Here is a 22,064-nt window from a genome sequence, read left to right on the forward strand (position 1 = left end):
GACCATTTATCACTTGGGGAGTGACTTGTATTTTTATAAATTTGACTCAGTTCTCTATATATCTGAGAAATGAGGCCTTTATTAGAGATACTTGTTGCAAAAATTATTTCCCAGTTTTCTGCTTTCCTTATCTGTTTTTTCTTGATCCTCATCCCTCAACCTCTCTGTGGCATCTAACACTGTTAATTCTCTGGATACTTTATCCACTTTGGGCATTTGAGGACATTCTCCTTCAGTTCATCTCTGACCTATCTGATCACTCCATCTCCACATCTTTTGCTGGCTCATCCTCCATCATACCCCCATACTACCTGCAGGTGTCCCCAAGGCTCTGTCTCAAACCCCCTTTTCTTCTCTTTTTTTTGCAAGTCAATTTGGGTTAAGTGACTTGCCCAGGGTCACACAGCTAGTAAGTGTCAAGTGTCTGAGGTTGGATTTGAACTCAGATGTTCCTGACTCCAGAGACGGTGCTCTATCCACTGCACCACCTAGCTTCCCGAGTGCGGCCCCCCCCCCCTTCTTTCTCTACCTTTACTTGGTGACCTCATCAGCTCCCATGGGCTAAATGATCTCTGTTATCACTTTCATTCTTTTCAGTTTCACAGCTCCCACCCTAGTTTAGGTCCTTCTAATATCTCTTACACAGACTATTGCAATAGTATTTTAATGCAACAGCAATAACTGGACTTGTTTCTTCAAGTTTCTCACTACTCCTAGCCATCTTCTATTCAGTGGCCAAAGGGATTTTCCTAAAGGATAGGCCTGATCATGTCACCTTCCTATTCCTTATTACTTAATCTCTCCAATCTTCTTACATGCTGCTCCTTTCCACACATTCATGGTCTAGCCATCCGACCCTGCTCTTCCTCACACACAAAATTCCATCTCCTGTAACTATGCCTTTGTAATGGCTGTTCCTTGTCTCCCTGTCCACCCCTCCCCCCCAATAAATAGAAATATTGTTATTTCTACCTCTACAATATCTCTAGAATCTGCCCTATCTCCCCACCCATGTGGCCACCACCCTACTTCAGGCCCTCACATGCTTCCATTGCAGCTGCCTCTGGCCTCTCCTCACACTGTGCATGCAAGTACGAAGCTGATTTTCCTAAAGCATAGGTCTGGTTGTCTCATTCCACTACTCAGTAAATCCCAGGGGCTCCCTATTACCTCTGAAATAGAATACACATATCTGCTTTTGGCTTTAGAAGCCCTTCACAGCCTGTCTTCAGAATGATCCTTCCAGTCTAATGTGTCTCATTACTAATTATTAGTCATCCATTAGACTGAGCTCCTCGAGAGCAGGGACTGGCTTCACCTTTCCCTGTATCCTGAGCACTTAGTATAGGGCTTGGCACATACCAAATGCTTGCTGAGTGACTCACTGCCATTTCTCCCTTCACACATCAACACTGGTCAAGCCGGCCTCAAGCAGCTACTTTTTCTCTATCCGTGTCTTTGCCCTGACCACCCCATGGTGGGCACTCCATTCCCTCCTCATCACTGCCTCTTAAAATACTTAGTCACTTCAAGGCTCAGTTCAAGTGCTTCTATGTGAGGCTTTCCCTGTTTGTCCTCTCTCCACTCTCCCCCAAACAACCACTCCTTTCTCCTTTGTCTACACGCACATGCACGTGCTGTCTGAAGGCAGAGAGCATTTTACATTGGTCTTTGTTATCTGAAGTACCTGGAACAATTAGTGTCTGATACACAGTAGGAACTTACAAAATGCTTGTTGATGGACTGGATGAATAACTTGGGGCAAAAATGCCTAACTTTTTGAAAATGAGAATATTATTATGCTTTCTTATGGTTAAGACTTGAGAATACATACACTAAGGTGTTTTCTTGTCATCTGTTTTTAAAATAAGTTTTATTTTTGCTTAATATAATCCTTAGAAACATGGAGGCTACAAAGAAATAAAATGTATAACTGTTCTTAAGGCACTCACATTCTGGCGAGGACACTGACTCATGAAAAAAAAAGAACTAAAAATAAGATCCCATTCTCTGAAAGAAACCCCTCAAGACAATGAGATTCTGTCTCATCCAGACATGGTTGTTTGCCTGTTGTCTGTTCACAGACTGTTAGAGGGCAGGGGCTCTTAATGCCTTTCTCTATCCCCAGCATTTAGCACAGTGCTAGGCACCGAGCAGGTCCTGACCACGTGCTTGCTGGCTTGGCTAATACAAGGTAACATTAGCTGCCAACTCACAGACATCATGAGAGCTATTCAGAGGGAAAGGCCACTTCCCAATGGGGTGGTAAGGAGGCATAACTTGGCAGAGAGCTCAGTTCTGAGGCAGGAAGAAGTACTTAGGCCTGGAAATCAAAAGCTGGGCTCTAGGCCCAGCTCTGCCACTCACTAGTTGTGTGGCCTAGGACACCCTCCTTTACTCTTCTGAGCTGTAAAATGTTGAAATAGACATTTTCTAGGAAATTTGATCATTTAAACAAATAGTTTGGGGGAGGGGGCGCGGGAGGGAGGGGGAAGGTGATCTAAGAAGTAGTATAAGAAAAGGTCCAAATGTGGGAAAGTGTAAGGCCTATTCAGAGGACAATGAGCTAAAACCGGCAGAAGTAGTGAGAGAGAAGACTGGAAGAGGTTGGTAAGTACCAGGAGAAGGAGTTTGGACTTTACCCTACAAACAAGTGGGAACCACTGAAATCTTTGGAGACCCACATGATTCATATCAACCATTTCAACAACATACATAATGAAAACTGTCAACAGTCTACTTGATGGATTGAAGTAAGGAAAAAACAAGATGACCAGGTAGGAGGCTACTGCCTGCAGTTGTTCAGGTTTGAGGTGCTCAAGGCCTGAATCAGGGTGGTGCCAATGAAATGGAAAGGGGGGAATGGTTATGAAAGATATTGCAAAGGAAGAACCAATAGAACTTAGAACATGAATGGATCTGCTGGCGAGAGAGAAAGTAGTAACAAAAACAGTAAATTTTAAATCTGGGTGGCAAGGACAATGTGAAAATAAATACATGAACAAATGAATTAGCAAACAAACATAAATAAATGGTTGTTTATTTAAATGGTATGGAAATAAAGAAGAGATAGAAATCAGGAAGGGTAACTAGGAAATAAAACTTTTTTTAGGATATTTATAATACCTTACAGATGTTAGATTATTATAATACTCTATAATGTCATGTCAATCATAGAAAATGAAGATTAAAAAAAAAATACATTCTATTTGTGACCTTTTCAGTTTCTAGCACTCATAATAACATTCAAAATCAGAAATAAAAAATAAAGCAAAATTAATTTTTCATTTTCCTCTTTTCCTCAAAAATCTTTAGGTTTTCACTATTATGTAAAAAAATAAAATAAAATAAAATTTCTTTCACTCTACAGTTTAAAGCACTTGACCAAAATAATTTAACCTGCTCAAAGAATTTGTATGTGAAGATAAAGGAAAGATTATCATTAATCCTTAGTCTCTGAAGAGGTGCAGTGTAAGGGGAATTTGGTGGTGGCACAAAATAACTTACTAAATATACCAAAGTATTGGTAGCGTATAAAAACCATAACTGTGTCTTCTGACTCAGTTACCAAGTCACAAAAGGCCTTTTTTATTTTACAGCCATGGTGCAGGTAAGCAAAAGACTAAAAAAAAAAAAATACTCAAAAGGGATACCTAATGCTTATTGTGGAGGGATAAAAAACAGTTGACAGAGTGAAGACAGTACTCCTCAACTTTTTCTCTATCAAGATGAATGTTTTTCCAGCTTAGGAAGAGAAAATAAAAATGGTTTTCATGGAATTTGCAAACAAAGAAATGGTCCTCTTTCTTTCTTTCTTTCTTTCTTTCTTTCTTTCTTTCTTTCTTTCTTTCTTTCTTTCTTTCTTTCTTTCTTTCTTTCTGCACAGAGCAAAGCGGGTTAAGTGACTTGCCCAGTGTCACACAGCTAGTAAGTGTCAAGTGTCTGAGGCCAAATTTGAACTCGGGTCCTCCTGAATCCAGGGCCAGTGCTTTATCCACTGTGCCACCTAGCTGCCCTGAAATGGTCCACTTTAAAAAAAATTATTGGAAAGCAAATTGATGTTTTCAGATGAGCTCACCATATCAAGGATATATCATTGTTGATATTTAGCTGGTGTTCCCTGTTATAATAAAGTGTTTATCTGGGGGAGGACAGGGGAGGGGGGTTGGGGTGTGTGTGTGTGTGTGTGTGTGTGTTTTCTCAAAAATGCTTGATACAAAAGCAAAAGGTCTTGGTAAATTTTTCCAAAAAGTTTTTGGGCAAAAGCCTGACTCTACCATTCTCCTATTTTCAAAAAGAATATTCTTAAACCATACAAATTATTTTCTCAAAGGTTTTAGAGAGATCAGAAATTAGGCATGCAGGTATTTGTAACTGCTGTGGTCTTTTTTACCACCTTTTTGGGGGAGAAGGATAATTACTGTTGGATATTTTCCTTTTTTGGGAACTTCATCTGTTTGGGATGTCTTCGGCAGATTCTTGAGTGCCTTTAAAACTGGTATTCCTGCTATGGATTTCTTTCCTGGCTCACCATTTGTTGCTCCCCTTGCATTTTCATCTAAAAATCTTCTCCAGCTGATGTTACTTGGAGGAGCCTCATGCCAAGGTCCCTGATAGCTTCTCTTTTGAAGAATCACAGCTCAAAATCCACCACCCATAATAATTTAAAAATGAACTCTCCACTGCTTCTGGCTTGTGCTGCCAGTCTTTTTGCTTGACAAGGAGATCAAGTGTTTGTTGGCTGAGGCTGCTTCCAGACTCTTCTGGCTTCTTCATTAGAGTGACTGTTTTCCATTGATTAAACAGAACTAAGAAATGGTCATAGAGATGGAGTCTAATTTTGTCCATTTCCCACTTTTCAGAGTTGACAGAATATTAAGCATGCCAGATGGGAGCAGATGTACAATCACATCCAACGTCTTCTCATATTTCTTCTACTTGAGACTGAGTCCAACCCCTGTTTAAACCAGTGACAACACATAGACAGCAGACTCTAAAATGACTCCCATGTCCATCAGCAATTTATTTCCTAAGCTAGAGTTCATTTCTTTTCTCTTTTTAAAAATCTTTCTTTTAAGGGATAGCTCTAGGTGGAGTGGGGGTAGGGAGGGGGTATAAAAACCAAAGGCGCTGATTCTTTTAATAAGTCATGGAGTGCTTACTACATCCAGAGGCTTTCAGCCCTCAAAATGAAGAAGATACTATATATAGCCCTAAGACTTCTGAAGCCTTTCTTCATCCTGAACCACACTTTTCAGTATAAGCCTTTACTGTCCTCCCTTGTACCCCCCATCACAGCTAAGTCATGGTGTATCAAGGTAAATACTGACTTTGTTTAAAGGATCTGGAGGAATTCTATGAAGAATATGACTTCTTTGCCTGACTGCTACAGAAGGGTTTTGTGTAGGAGGAATGAGTCACTATTTGAGAGGCAGCACAGTCTGCCTTAAACACTTCGGAATCCAAAGCCTGGGCTCAGCCACATCTTGGCATCAGCACTTACTGGCTTTGTGATCCTGAGTAAGTCACTCAAACTCTCTGACTTTCCATTCCCTCGTCTATAAAATGGGAACAATAATACTGGTACCATCTGCTTTGCTGTAACCCCAGAGAAGAGTTTTCTTCTCAAAGGTTTTCTAAATGTGCACTTTTATTTGTCTTTCTCCAACAGTTTCCTCTCCCTGTGCCTTATCATGGCCTGGAAGCAACCCTGGGTTCTCATAGCCTGTGGTAGTGAAGCACACTCTCCAGAAAGCCCTATACCAAACTGGAAAGGTGCTGAGTGGGGGGCTAAGGATGGGCCTGTATGTATATTTCCCCAGAACCAGAACATGTGATCTCTGACACGTTCATCACATGTCACTGGCTGCCTACCAAGGGATGGATTTTTTTTTCCAGCTATATCAACTCATCCTTTCTACTAAGACATAAAGAGATTACAACCCACTCCAATGAAAACCCAGCCTGCTGAGAGCATGGGATAAAATAACGAATATAGTATTACTCACTTTTTGCATCTATTAGTCTTTCTCTTGGAGCAGTATCTGAAGAAGACAGTTGTTCCTTAACTTTGGCAATATCTTTAGGATGTAGGTAGTCAAACAAACTCTGACCAATTAGATCATTCTGTAGATATGAAATGTTAAAAACTGTTAAATATAAATAGCACCTTGAACAGAAATCATTAAATAAATGTTACCAAGTCTGTACATTTTGTCATATACTTTAAACATGAGAACTTCCTGAACTTTCCAGTTAAGAATCTTTCATAATATATAGTATCTCTCTGTAGTATCTTTTTCTTTTCTTTTTTTTTTTTTTTGGTGTGAGGCAATTGGGGTTAAGTGACTTGCCCAGGGTCACACAGCTAGTAAGTGTTAAGTGTCTGAGGCTGGACCTGAAATCAGGTCCTTCTGAATCCAGGGCCAGTGCTCTATCCATTGCGCCACCTAGCTGCCCCTCTCTGTAGTATCTCAACAAAGTATTGGGGGAAAAAACCCAGACATGGATTTGGCTCCAGCATTTATGAGGAGGGTGATTTGGGGCAAAATCACCCACTCTCTCTGAAGGTCAATTTTCTCATTTGTCAAATGGAGATTATATTATGCCACTTAATCTCCCAGGGTTGTTTTAAGGAGAAATGTCGGGTGCCTTTTAGTTAGAAACCATTATATTTCACTCAACAAACATTTATTGAGCATTTAACATATGCAAGGCACTGCTCTTGATACTGATGAACTTATTTGGACTCCAACAAACATGAGCATTTCAATCAACTCATTTTTATAGAGAAGGAAACTGAGGTTCAGAGAGATGAGAAGATTTGCACAAGGTCACATAGGTAGTAATTAGCAGAACCAAGGCTAGACCCCAGGTCCTCTGACTCAGTATCCTGTGTTCTTCCCATTCGTTCATTAATGGCATGCTGTTCCATGCATGTGTCCCTATGATGTTTATATTCAGTATTCCCTTTCTCCCCCTGCCTCCTTCTGCTTCCTTATCCCTAACATGAAATTGAGTGGTTTATTTTATAGTAGTAAAAAAGAGAATCACACATTCCCATGGAAAAATGCACTTTCACAGATCCCTGGGTTTAATTAACTTACCCTTAGAGAAGCGATAATTTGCAGAGGGAGGATATTAGTAAGAAGTCAAAGCCTTTTGTTTGTGGCTTGTATACTACAATCATCGTGGCAAAGAGATGAATTTTGTTGGGTATCTCATCACCACAATTATGAATGCTATAAAGTTGCTCATCATCAACAGGAATATGAACAATACCTGGCTATAGTTGAGGATTTTAAAGACAGACTCTGAAACAAATAATATCTTTCCTCTGTCACATCCGACGACAAAGAGAAATCCATCTGCTGCCTAATTAGGAAAAATGGATCATCAAATTAGCACATTCACAAAATAAGATTCTCAGTCATTTTGAAGTGGAATCAAGGACTCATTTCATAAGAAACCCCAAAACAAATATTTTCACTGAAATTATACATGCATGAGAACAGAAAGCTAAAAAATCTATAAACTTAAACTCTTTATGCATGAAATAAAGCTTTTCTGGCACTATCCCCTTTTCCAAGGCAAATATACACATCTTCTCCCCCCCCCTCCTCTTATCTGCCTTCTTCCCTTCCTCTCCCCCCCGCAACTTACATGTCTAAATTTAAAACAATGGCAGTAAACCCCATCATGAATCAGAAGGCTACATACTCAAAGTAGTTTCCCATTAGATGAAGGCCTCTAGAGACCATGCTTCCTCTTACCAAGCCCCATGAACTCTGTACCATGAGTAAGTCATCCTGTACCTGACTGATCACTGTGCCCATTGCCACCTAAGATAGGAAGAGGAAAGCTGGGCCTTTGTCTATCCAGTGAGTAGCAATTCCTCTTCAATTCCATCCTTCAAAAATAGTAATCAGGTCAAATCAGGATGTCTGACTAAGTATGCAAAAGAAATGCATTCCACTCATTCACAGGTGGTATGCAAACAGTTACACATTGTGGATTGTAGGGTGAGAGTATAGAGCCTGACTTCATCAAGAGAGTTGTTTTTTTTTTTGGTGGGGGTCCATGGGGGTTAAGTGACTTGCCCAGGGTCACACAGCTAGTAAGTGTTAAGTGTCTGAGGCTGGATTTGAACTCGGGTCCTCCTGAATCTAGGGCCGGTGCTTTATCCACTGTGCCACCTAGCTGCCCCTCATCAAGAGAGTTTTAAGCTGCCAAAAAATATTCAGCTCCCCAGATACTACCCTAGAATAGCAGGGAAGGCAAGGGCAGAAGAAGACCAGTGATGAGGAGAAGCATACTGATCTCAGGACACCACAGGAGGGAAGGTATTGTTTCTAAAAAAATCATAGCCTCAGACATTTATCTGCAAATGCATAGTGTGGATACTAAACTAGATAAAATACAGATCTTAAAGCAAGGAGGCAAATGTGACTTTCCAGGTATCACAGAGATACACCTGATGGGAGGGGACTTTTGTCTAACTTATGGTATGGAACTGTCTGCCTCATCCAAAAGGAACAGAGGAGTAAAATGGGGCAGGGGAAAAAATCTATACATTAAGAACACACATGGGAAGAGCCACATGAATGGTGGAGAGAGCAAGCACATGGATTTGGATTGATGGAGGGTGGAAAGAAGCCAGATTATGGTAGAGGTAAATTAAAGACCATCTCACCAGAAGGAGAAAGTGATGACCTTGGCACAGGGGGATCATATGGTTGGGAGGGAACTTCAACTGACCAGGCACCTATTGGCAAGAACACACTACTCTAAGCAGACCCTTGGGTACTTCAAGGATCTAGAAGTCCTCTGGGGTGGGTGATTCTTTCACTAATAAAGACACTTTCACCCCTTTAGTAGAGGGTCTTCATGAATTGTTATAATCAAAGAATTAATCACTGGTCAACCTTGTGATAAGCCTCTTCCAACTGATCTATCCTGGTTTTGATGGCCCCCCTCCCCAAAACAAAACAAAACAAACATACATACTGGGCCTACACTTAAGGCCTTTCTAGCTTGGTTGGGCCTGCCAGTGTTTTTGTTCAGCTGGCATAGCTACTAGATTCTTTTTATGAAACTCATGTGGTCTTGATTCTAATATTTACTTGGTAAATATGTCAGTATATCAAAGACCTGCATTTCTATCAGTGTGGGAACTCCCTCTGTCTACAGATACCAACTAATGGGTCAGTAACTTAGAAAGACTGATCAGTTGCCTGGGGTAATATGATAAATACAAGAAAAAAGAAAATTATAAAGAACAACCTCACTAATGAATATAAATACAAAAATATTTGATAATAAAAAGTCAGCAACTGAGCACAGCAATACTTTTTTTGCCAGACAGTGAGAATTAAGTGACTTGCCCAGGGTCACACAGCTAGTAAGTGTCACATGTTTGAGACCAGATTGAACTCAGGTCCTCCTGAATCCAGGGCCAGTGCTTTATTTTTAAAAATTTATTTATTTATTTAGAATTTTCCCCAAGTTACATGTAAAAAAAAACCAAGTTTTTTCACATTGATTTTTTAAAAAAACTTTGTGTTCCACATTTTCTTTCTCCCTTCCTCCTCACCCCGCCCTAAGAAATCAAGCAATTTAATATAAGTTATACATGTTGCAGTCATGCAAAACATCTTCACATTAGTCAGGTTGTGAAAGAAAACAGAAAAAATAACTTTAGAAAGAGGAACTAACAAATAAAATTATACTTCAATCTGTATTCAGATACCATCAGTTCTTTTTCTGTTGATGGTCTGCATTTCTCATACGTCCTTCTGATAGCATCCTGCTCATCATTTCTTTCACAATTCCTATTGTAAACTGTATGCAATAAACTTTTAATACACTTGAAATTGTATCAGGAATACAAGAATGGGTCAATATTAGGAATTTTCAATATGCATAATTTCAATAAGTAAAATATAAACTATCATATGATCTTATCTATGTTTGCAAAAAAAAAAAAAAAGAAGACCTTTAATATAACACAGCATCCATGTTCCTTTCTAAGGAAAAAAAAAAACCAAGTCCAGGGTACTGAATATGCTTACTGAGCCATTGTTGATCTTTGGAAAATTATGGAGAAGAAGAAAGGGACCAAAAGAAGGAAAGATGGCAACACTTTCCCAGTTTTCAAAAAGCAAAGGAAGGTATAGGAAGGGAGGGGATGGAACATTTGATTTTAGAATTTATGGACCAGTAAGACTGACAGAATTGCACCAAACTGGGTTATTAAAGAGATGACTTATGAAAACTTAGAAATCAGTTGTTAGGAAGGGAAAAAAGCATACATTCATGAAGATCAATAATATCAGATAAATCTACCTTTATTGATGAAGTTAGGAGAGTGGTATAACAAGTGAGTACTAAAGATGTAATATATTTTGATCAGAGAAGAGTTAATGTATTTTGATGGAGAAATGTAAACTATCATGTACAACCATAGCATGTAGAATAAGGAATCACACCTAAAGATCTGTGAATAATGAATTGATTCCCACATGGATGGAGGCCTCACACAACCATGCACTGCCCAAATCAAGCTGGCAGATCACAGAGGTGGATGGTAGGATGACAGAACAAAAATTCAGAATGCTATTTATAGGCTAGAACAATGGGAAGAAATAAGTCATTGTTAAGGTGTACATGCAAAATTATATATATATATATATATATATATATATATATATATATATATATATATATATATATATATATAAATACTGCATGGGTATGGATGGGACATGAGAGACTTTACTTGATTAGTAGTTCAAGTGAAAAAGGCCTTGGAGTTTTAAATGACTATAAGGCTCAAGTTAAGAAGATAGCTCAGCTGGGCATCTGGGGATCAAATGAAAACTTGGTGAAGCCTTGGGGTAAGACAGTTGGTAAGTTCCCAGAACCCAGTAAATGTCTATTTCCATTCAAACCATCAGTCAACAAATATTTACTAACCACTTACTATGTGCCAGGCACTTGGGAGATGAGAACAAAAAATAAAATAATCCCTCCTGGCAAGGGATCTGCCTTCTCATAACAGAGATGACACAGCATGGATACAAAGTAAACACGTACCACACATAGGAAGTTGTTAAAGTCAAAGGAGGGATGGACACTAACCACTGAGGGATTGTGAAGATGGTGTTTGAGATGCATCTTAAAGGCAGAGGGGCCCTGAGGCAGAGGTGTGGAGAGAGAGTCCCCAGGTTCAGGAGACAGCGGATGAGCCACTGGAGAAGGCTGGGGGGGGGGGGTGCAGCTGGAGAGATGGGTTAAGGCCACATTGTGTAGGGGTGTGAAAGCTACCCAAACAAGTTTGTGTTTTATCCTAGTGGCAACAGGAAACCCCTGGAGTGGGTTGAATATTGGAATCACACGATCGGATCTGTACTTAAGAAAAATGACTTTGCCAGCAGTGTGCCAGGCACTGTGCTAAGCACTAGGAATGTAGAAGGAGGGGAGGGGAAAAGACAGTCTCTGACTTCAAGGAGCTTACAATCTAACTGGGGGCGACGACATACAAATAAGTATATACTAAGCAAACTAGATGGGATAAATAGAAAATAATTAAGAGAAGGAGACATTAGAATTAAGAGTGATTGGGGAAGGCTTCCAGTACAAGATGTAGCAGTGGGAAGATAATGTAGGAACAATGGCCTCTGAGTGCTCCCTCCAACTTTAAGATATTATAAAATATATAATTTGTTCTTTTTACCTTCTCTTATTTCAGGTTAAACATTTTTTCTTTAACTACTTTGAATTCTATTAACATAATAAGAACGGACATTTATACAAGTCCTTTAAGGACTGTGAAATGTTTGTAAATGAGTACATATGTGTGTATTTCTTTATACAAACACACATATATTTAGTTTACCCTTATAACTCTCTCTGAAACAGGCACTACAGGTATCATTATCTTCATCTTACAGATAGGGAAAGGGAAGCCCAGAGACTTGGTCACTTGCCTATGGGTATACCAGTAGTGCTGGAGGCAGGATGTCTATCCAATTCTCTCCAAATTCTGCATTCTGTTTACTAAGTTACTATGCCAAACTGTGGTACTGAAGGCTATAGGATTAAACTCAACAAACACTGGTCAAACACTGACCACATGTCAAACCCCAGGCTAACACACCGATTTCACAATCCCAGCAGGTGGCCCATTTAAACAGGACTTTGTTGGTCTGAGTATGATGAATCAACTTCCTGTATCGGCCATGTTAATTCTCCAATAAAGTTAGTGGATTAGTTATTTAGCACAAGGGCTGCCTTTTTACATGAAGCTTCTCTGGATATCTGTTCCCTCAGCTGCGAGCGCCTCCTCCCTCACAAACTCCCTTGGGTTATTGTGTAGATACTCTCTATGTACTTATATACATGTGTGTGGTGTCCCCTGTTGGAAGACAACTTCTTTGAAAGAAGGAACTGTTTTATTTCCATGCTCGTACCCCTAAGGGTTCAGCATAGTGCCTGGTGTTAAATAACTGTTGACTGACTTCCTGCCTTATGTACCCTAACTCATCACTCCCTGGTATCTCACCAGGAGGAAAAGGAAAAAGAGTCTATTCTGTAATGTAGATGAAATTACACACATGAAAGGAGAGCAAAGGGAAAGAACCCCGGACTACTGTAGAGATCTGAAGTTCTCATCTCAGCTTTGTTGTTTGAAAGCGATGTGTGACCGTGGGCAGGTTATTTCTCCTTTCCAGGCCTCAGTTCCTCATACATAGAATGAAATACTGTAAGGTCCCACATCCAGCTGTCATAGTGTCTGACTGTATGACAAGGAACACTGCAGGACTATGTGTAAGTAAGCATTAAATTGTAAGGAACAAATTAAAGTGCTGAAGGAATGCTAAAGGCAGGGAAATTACTATTCACTGCGGGAGCCAGAAAGCTTGAAAGCAACCAAACACTGTCTATGGTCCTGAAAACTTGCCCCTGCCAGAGCAAGAGAAGGAATGCTCAGGGGCCAAAAGGCACACGTGGTATTGGCAGGTAAACAAATGGTTTCCTCTTCAAAGAGGTGGCCAATTCATTGGCGCCCCCCACCCCATCCATCTGGTCACAATCTTTTGCAGCTGTGCTCATCAAAGTGCCAGGAAGGGGATCCTACTTTAGCAGAGGGAAAAGGGTTTTCATTCAATAATAAAAGCACTGATGCTGTGAACGTGTTCTCATCAGAAACATGTCTTCAGATGACCGGCCTCACCGGGGCTCCCATTGTGAAGGGGTACATTTTGCTCCCTTGCAGAGGTTCCCATGGTTTCTGCTGGACTGAATGTATCTGTCTTTCTCTGCAGGGCTGGGGGAAATATGGTAATGACTTGGTAGGTTAGGCTACAAGTAGAGAGCGGAGGATAACTGGCTGTCCACTTATCCATTCACTTCCTGATTCCGGCAGCCATCTAAGTGTCTCCTAGGTGTGAATCACAGTGCTTGACACGAAGGGAGGCAAGAATAAACATGCACTGTACCTGCCTCTATGAAGCCCACAATCCCAGACTTGTAAGTCTCAGGCTTTGGAGGTCTATTCACCACTGCATAGATAACAGGGGAACTAAACTATCAAGCAAGGCTTGAAACTCTTTGTTGGAGTTTTTGTAAACACAGACACACAGGTGGGACTGCCCCGAGTAAGTGGAGGCTGCAACTCCTCTCAATGGTCTGTAGCTAGCCTATAGAGGAATTTTGTTTATCTACCATCATAACATCTGGGACTTTGAAGCCCCTCCACAGAGCAATTTCCGTCTAACTCAATTTAAACACGTGGTCAACCCCTATGTGCAAAGGCCTGTGCCAGGTGCTAGGACTAAAAGACAAAAACAAGACAGCCCCTGCCCTCAAGGCGCTGACTTTCTAATGGGCATCATATTTGGACCCAGCCCCTTTGGGGGCCCAGATAGATAACGCCTGGCTACTAGAGTAAGAAGATGGTGAGCCTGAGGCAGGGCCCTGTGGGAGCTGGGTAGGAAGAGCAAAGCAAGGAGGCAGGACAAGCAGCAATAAATACGGCCCATCAGTGGGCTAGCCAAGTGAAGGGGATGGTGAGGCTGGATCATGCAGGCAGAGCCTAGGGCCTGAAGCTGGAGAGCTCTTCAAGATACAGAAGAAAAGTCAATTTCAGGTGTGTTCTAGTTCAAATTGTGCCCAATGGAAGCTGGCTATGACTCTATGGGGTCATCCCTCCTGTGGGGGAAGGATGTTTTGAGAAATGACTGCATATTTCAGTTTAAGTTTGTATGAAGCTTTTTTAAAAAAAGCTGATATATTTTAAAAACTATTTATTTACTTATTTGTTTATTTGCAGGGCAATGAGGGTTAAGTGGCTTGTCCAGAGTCACACAGCTGGTAAGTGTCAATTGTCTGAGGCCGGATTTGAACTCAGGTCCTCTTGAATACAGGCCAGTGCTTTATCCACTGTACCACCTAGCTTCCCCCTGTGTGAGGCTTTTAAAATCTAGTTCTTTTCTCTCTTTTTCACTCCCAGCTTATATTTTCATCATCCCGAAGTGGTACAATTCCTCTTAATGACTATGCCAAAAAGTGAGAGTAAAAATAGTAACAGAAACTTTGCTACATTTGTTTTTACTGTTACCCAGATAAGGAGCAAAAAAAATTATATTTATTTAAATTCCCAGCTTTCTCCTCTTCCATCAGTCCCTACCCGTAACATGGATCAATGACTACAAACTCATAAATATTTTGCTTTATTACCATTACTTTATGACTTGATCAAAATTCAACATTTAAAAAAAGACACAACTGTTAAGTGATCAAAAAAAACCCCCAAAAACCCAAACCACCAAACCTCTGAAAATTCGTTTTCCCCATACAGATGACTTGTCGATGACTAGCCCCAGCTCTAAAAGTCTAGCATTTTATGACTAGTAATAATAATCTCTAATAAAACCTTAGGACAGGGAATACCAGGATGACACTGAAGGTCATGAAAAGAAGCTTGATTAATAGTTCAATACTAAATCAATTAATTATGTTCTCCTGAAAACCAATTTTATACATAATCATGTTTCAGAAGTTTATAAAGGTAAATAATTCATTGACTTGGGGGAATGGGGGTAGAAAAGGTGAAAAGCAATCCCAACATACCCTGAGAATGAGATGTTTTAGCTCATCATCTGACAGAAAAGTAGGTTTGTAGTTTGCTTCTGTATATGGGTTGGTGGCACCTTAGAAGGGAAAAAAAACCCAACAGTTCATATTTTTAAAAAAATACACAGAGAAACTGTACTAATGTCTAGCTTAAAAAGATTCCTATTCAAACCTTCTGGAAATGGCTGTGCCCACAGAGGGAATTGAAATTGTAAGCATGTCTCTTCTACTTTAATTGGGCTGAATTTGGTCTTGGAAAATACCAGATAATTCATTTAACAGTGAATACTGTTGTGCTCTGGGATCTTGGGGAGGGAGGAAAAAAGTGCTTCTCTCATTAAAATGAAAACTTAGAATTTTTCTACTTCTTAGTCATTCAACTGATTCTAGAAGCAGACTGGCTGAGATTAGGTTTGGTTTTGAGTTTTTTGCCAACCAAACCTCAAAGGATTCTGACCTTTCTTTTTCCTTTTTTTTTTTTTTAAAGAAAAGCAAATAGTTCTTTAATAAATCACTCTGACTTTTCCTGGAAGATATAATATACCAGTCATGGCCTTCAATAGAGACACTGACTGAAACTTCTTAGAGGTGGTCCTTCTTTCTAGGGGTTAAACGAAGAGAATGTAGGAAGCTACAATGTAGAGTGATACATTTCCTGGTGAATGCAATGGCCAACACATGCCTGAGCAAAGTCAGGACTTCTGTCTCCAGACACTCTTTCAGGAGAAATGCGTCAGCCGTTTATAAAAAAGAAAGGAAAAAAAAAGGTAAGTTATTATTACCATTATTATTATTAGATGGCCCTGAATTACTGCCTAGTTAATGGAATAAATACTGAAAAGTGTGATTGAAGCGACATGAATTATGGAAGAGAAAGCAGTTTGTATAACTCAATTGAAAACTTGCATATCATTTAATAAAGAACAGTGTATTGATCCACATTTCTGCAACACAATTTCAGGCTTTCCACTCTTTTCTTTCTCACTTGTTGAGAATTCATGTCTAAAAATTCCTCCCACATCTTTTCCTCCATTACACAATCTTCTATCAAATTTAAAACAACATCAAAGTAGAATAGAATACATTAGTTCCTTTTCAACTACTAGCAAAAAAAGGAAAGAATTTAGGTCTGTGTTTCTAATAGCTACTGAGGAGCCATTTGGTGGCCTGGAAACAACACTGGCCTAGAGGCCAAGTGATGGGGGTTTCAGGCCCACTTTTATCAGCTGCATCACGTTGGAAAATTCACAGTCTGCACCTGGCCCCTGAAGCCTGTGTGACTTTGAGCAAGCAACTTAAACCTCTCTGGAGTTCAATTTCCTCATCTATAAAATGAGGAGAGTCAGACAAGATGATTTCAATGATTCCTTCCATAGATCAATTTATGATCCTATGGATCCCGGTCTGGGTCTCAAGTTTTTTGTTTTTGTTTTTTGTAAAATGAGGAGGCTGGACTAGATGAAAATTCTATGTGTTTATGAGTTAAAATATACATCTTTGCAACCATATGTTTATACAACGGTACCTGCCTCCCAACTTACTCCTATATTTGAAGATTGGTTAAAGAAAAATGTAATAGCAAGACTAAGAGACTTCTAGCTTTAAATACTTCAGTAGAGATTTCTCCTTTGGAGAAATGAATGCGTCATTTCCACTTTGCTTCTCTGCTTCCTCATGCTTTTCACAATTAGTTTAAAAAAGACAGAAAGAAAATATGACTTCCCTTACAAAAAGAAGCATTATATGGGGAAAATTCTAGGAAGATGATAATACCATTGGTGCACATTCTTGATAAAATAAAATGCAAGAGGCACTATGAGATGAAGACATTCTTCATCAGAATCATAGTTAATTTTTCCCTAAAAATTGAAGCTTCCTTATCTGTCACTATATCACATTTCTGATTTTTATAATGCATCTGCTCAGTAATCCATATAGAAATATATACAGGATATGGCATCAGCTGTATCTTCTAATGCATATACTGCCTTAATTCTGTGCGCACACAGGCACACACAGACACAGGGAATTTAATTAATATTATGTTAATAATAACAATACAAGCATAGATTATGGATCTGTGATGTTATCAGTGTGAGTACTCACTCCATCACTATGTGTATATATAGTTCCTCTGATATTTGAATGCTACTTAAGGAAAAAAGTTAAATGAACACAGACACATAATGAAGTATCTATCATGTTGCAAGTCACAATCTGAATAATATACTCTTCACTTTGTTTTTTCCACATGGATAGTTAAATCAATGTCTTTATAGTAATTATATTATTTCACTATAGAGACCTGTAGTGTTCCAAAGCTGTATGCAATTAGCATCATGACATCTATGAATGTGGATGTGTAGAACATTACTACTTATTAACAGGGAATCCTTCCATTTAGATTTTGTGCAGAGCATCCTCCCTGACACCGGAAAATACCAAAGACAAACATATCTCTATTTTATACCTAACTGAATATTATTACTCAGTTACTGAACAAAGTCATTTTCAGAGTTGCATCTGTCAGATTTCAAAATTATTTTAACATATGTGTGAGAGACACCTTAAGGAGAACTATAAAAGCAACATCTTGTTCTGTCAAGTCAAATGCTTTTATTAAACTACCAGACATAGTAAGATCTTCTAAGTCTCTCGGTTGTATAACTATAAAGATGTACTAAACTAAAAAAAAAAATGACCTTTGAAGGCCTGTATTTTCATCTCCTATATTCAATGAGGATCTTCTATATATGCGCAGAATCCATTCTCATAAAAGATGAACTATTTAGACACAAGTTCCTCATCACATCTTCTTGGCCAGCACTGTCTAGAACCTTCCATTCTCTTGGCATCTTGACCTCTTGGGTCCATCTCAAAAATCAATCCCTTTTTTCTGTCTGTAGTCTCTTGTACAGATTTTCCTTTGCATATATGTCAGCCTAAAGCCACCTGACTTTGTAGGTACCACCACCCTTTTCTTATATAGTACAATGGGTGGCAGAGTCTGAAGTGGTAGTTCCACTGTTGTCATTGAGAAGAACATACCCAACCAGAAATGCAGGCAAGTCTGCTTCATTTTCTATCTATTTGTTGTCTTCCTTTCACTATCATCTCTAAATCCTTTCCAGATCTTCTGACTTGCCTGGCTCTCCAGCTAGGCGCTTTACATATTTGTTTTCTCAAGTGCCCCATAAAATTGGGAGCTCTTTGAGAGCTAGGACTTTATATTCTTAGTGCTTAGCACAGTGCCTGCCACAGAGTGAGCACTTAAGAAAGGCCAGGAGACAGAGTTTCTCCTGCTTTGTTTCCTAATGTTCTGTAACATTCTATATGTAAACTCTCACTCTGAAGCAGTGCTACCCTTACCTGCCCCATGTCTACACTTATCAAGGAGGTCAAACATTTGCTGGTGAACTGAGAATTCTGGGGGTACTTTCAGCCTCCACCATGGGGTGACCATTTGTTTCATTTTAATTATTCTAAGAAAAGAATATTGTCAAAGGCAATGGTTTCTCCTTTGTCCATTTTGCATTTTTTGGAGTTACATCCTTGTTCAAACAGACCAGGTTTAAGCTCCTCTGATGGTACATAGTATTGTCTACTCTCATTTCTATCATCTTTTTATTTTATTTTATTTTACTTATTTGTTTTTTGTTTTGCAGAGCAATGAGGGTTAAGTGACTTGCCCAGGGTCACAAAGCTAGTAAGTGTCAAGTGTCAGGGGCCAGATTTGAACTCAGGTCCTCCTGAATCCAGGGCTGGTGCTTTACCCACTGTACCACCTAGCTGCCTCTTTATTCTCTTTTTAATCTGCTAGTCCACTTTTTTTCCTCTCTATAGTAAATCTGATTACAGATAGTAATTTTTAAAATAACTACTAAATCTAGAATGATCTGTTTTCTCTCTTTTCAGACATAATGTAATGTTTCATAATGGTGCTAGGTACTCACCAAATTCAAACATTCCTACTTGAAGAATGTATTCACAACATACAGATATCAGGTTTTTGAGGCATCTATAAGTCTCCACACTTTTATCTTTTCTTAAACCCAACGTATTTTTTGTTGTCCCTTCCCTGTGCCCATATTTACGTCAAAATGTACCGAGGTATCTGATGACTTGATTTGAAGAATATTACCAAATTCTTCATAGTATTTCTATTTCTTCATCCTTTGAGATAGTTGCTGGGGCATGTACTACAAATATCTTCATGGCAGACTATATGCTTAATCTTTTCATGAGTACTGTAAGATGAGATGACTAAGAGTACCATGAAATGAAGTTTTGTGTACCCAAAGTCAATGAAATGAAACCAACTCTTCTAACTTTTTTATTTACCTTTATCATAATTCCATTCCTCCAACAGTATTTCAACTTACTGTTTGTTAGACAAAGATGAAATATTACAACCATTTGCAGACAGTTTAAAAATGATGCTTAGTGCCTTCTCACAGCTACATTGAGAAAGCTGAAGAGGGCTGTGAAGTTACAAAGACAGTTTTGTATCCCCCTCCATTTTATGGTTCTCTATGGTCGAACTCCATCCCTTCCACCAACAAACAAATGAATGAACAAGCAAACACACAAACAAATCTATCACCTGGTAACCAGCCTTTTGTGATTAACTAGGTTGATGTCAGACAGCAAACACTGTCTGTTGCCACATACAACTCAGATGCTTCCCACTTAAACCAAACTTGGGCAGAGTTGACATAGCTGTCTAAAACCCTAGGTTACCTCCAGGAAATGATGAGATACTGGAGTGGTACTTGTGTGAATTAATAACAACATAACACATTTCATTTTTGTGTGCATGTAGCTCCATGGTCAAGACTACATATATGCTAGAAGATGAAAGAGTTGATACCATATCCTATATCCATGTGAAAGGATTCCTTTAAACTCATATGTATTATGGCTAAATAATAACAGGTAACAGAGGTACTAATACTCAAAAAGGTCTTCTCATTTCTTCTATTCTTTTTTTTTTTTTTTTGCGGGGCAATGGGGGTTAAGTGACTTGCCCAGGGTCACACAGCTAGTAAGTGTCAAGTGTCTGAGGCTGGATTTGAACTCAGGTCCTCCTGAATCCAGGGCCGGTGCTTTATCCACTGCGCCACCTAGCTGCACCCCCTTCTCATTTCTTCTAGACAAAAACCCTGTGAGTATTATTATCTCCATTTTTATAGATTGGAAAAAAAAGTGAGGCTCAGAGGTGCCAAAGCAATTTGGCTAAGTCACACACCTCTCAAAGTGATGGTGCATAGCCTTAAACCCAGGTTTTCTACCTTAAATTCCAGTGTTTCTACAACTCAATAGAAGTTGGGCTGGACTTAATCCCAGGTCTCTTGACTCTAAGACCAACATTCTTTCTTTTTTAATGTATTGTGTATTTATTATAGTTGCAGAAAATGATCATTTGGAATCCCATTCAATGATAAAATGGCAATACATTTTTAAAGGGATGACAATTTGCAAATGATAATATTTGGTTAGGTACTTTGGAAGGGACAGAAAACTACACTATTTAGAGAACCGAAGGAAAAAAACAAAACACAAATTCTCTGACAAAAGTGACTCACCTCGTAAAGTTTTCATATGTTGAACAGCCATTCTTAATACAGTAAGCTTATCCAACTTTCTGGACATTGCATTGCATGTTGGTACCAAAGAAGCTAGTTCATCAATAAAACTGTTCATTTTATCTCGACGCCTTTTTTCAATTTGACTGTGAGCTTCCCTAAGCAACAACATAAAAATGATTATTCACAGAACAAAATGGCCCAAAATAGAAATGTATCTCCTTTAAATATTCATCTAACATGTCAAATTTAGAATTTACACAATGTTCAAAACTGGAAGTTTGACTATAATAGTAATAGTTAACATTTATATAACACTCAAAATGCTTCACATACATATTATTTCTTGGCTCACTACTACCTTAGTAAAACTTTAATTATACTGTAATTATCTTATTTTACTTAGTACTACAATTAGCTGGAACATTCCAACAGTTCTCTCTTTTATGTTTACCTTACTAATTTAGTATACATATAAACTTCACTTTTGCCCCCCCCCCCAATTTGGCTTTTATAAAATCTGATGTTTAGTTTACAATTATACTTTTAGTACAATAGGTTCTTTTCCTATCCCACCCCCCCAAAGTAAAATCTTAAACTGCTGGATATAATGAATATTCAATTGGCATTTAATTATTATAGGAAAAAAAATCAAGAAAGATAAATGAAGCTTTCACTTCTTTGAAAATTTAATTCCTTTTCATATACACTGATCCAGAACATTATACTAAGTACATGTATTTCTTTCCTTCAAAAGAGATCTCATTTTAAGGGTATGGCCTAGATTCAAACTAATCTGGTAACGTGAAATATTTCCCACTCTATTTTCACTTTCTTACTTTCTGTCCTTCTTTTAAAAAAAAGAAAGAAAAGAAAAGAAAGAAAAGCACTCCCACCCTTATAGTAGTTATTAGTTGGGGATTTGTTCTACAGTTACCCATCCTTTGAGTTTTAAAAAGATCATCCTGTTTTTCTTTAGGAAGTATATTTCAGGTATCTTTCTAGTTAAAAAATAGTCTGTCAATGACTCATTCAATGAGTCACTGTTTAATAACCCTTACATCCTTTCATCAACTTCTGTAGCCCCCACCCCCCACCCTGTAGAATGCAAATGGATTATACACCTGACCGAGGGCTTTATTTTTAAAAAGTCGCTATCCTTCAAGATGACCTACATGCCAATCACTCAGTGCCACGGGAGAAACTTTTTCCTAAGCCATAACACCATAAACGCTAACATTACCTTTCCAGGTCATATCTCCTTTGCTAGCAGACACTATCTCCCTGAGAGGTGATCACCATCCTTCTATAACTGTGCTCAAACAGAGACTAAGGCTGGGTCTG

At 38.9% G+C, this 22,064-nt stretch overlaps 1 protein-coding gene across 11 annotated transcripts in view; it reads right to left on the bottom strand.

Moving 5' to 3' along the window:
- Positions 1-22,064, bottom strand: part of ARNTL (aryl hydrocarbon receptor nuclear translocator like) — a 94,037-nt gene that overhangs the window by 17,729 nt on the left and 54,244 nt on the right. For 7 of the 11 annotated variants that reach the window (XM_043971323.1, XM_043971327.1, XM_043971325.1 and 4 more), the window contains 5 exons: positions 20,721-20,878; positions 15,133-15,212; positions 8,693-8,764; positions 7,282-7,374; positions 6,009-6,126 (listed from right to left, as the gene is read on the bottom strand). In XM_043971323.1, the coding sequence (XP_043827258.1) occupies positions 6,009-6,126; positions 7,282-7,374; positions 8,693-8,764; positions 15,133-15,212; positions 20,721-20,878 (521 nt within the window). The remainder of the gene's footprint in view (positions 1-6,008; positions 6,127-7,281; positions 7,375-8,692; positions 8,765-15,132; positions 15,213-20,720; positions 20,879-22,064) is intronic. The other 4 variants (XM_043971332.1, XM_043971331.1, XM_043971330.1 and 1 more) reach the window with 1 other exon arrangement.

The sequence above is a fragment of the Dromiciops gliroides genome, chromosome 6 (genome assembly GCF_019393635.1).
Source record: "Dromiciops gliroides isolate mDroGli1 chromosome 6, mDroGli1.pri, whole genome shotgun sequence".
Taxonomy (NCBI): Eukaryota; Metazoa; Chordata; class Mammalia; order Microbiotheria; family Microbiotheriidae; genus Dromiciops; species Dromiciops gliroides.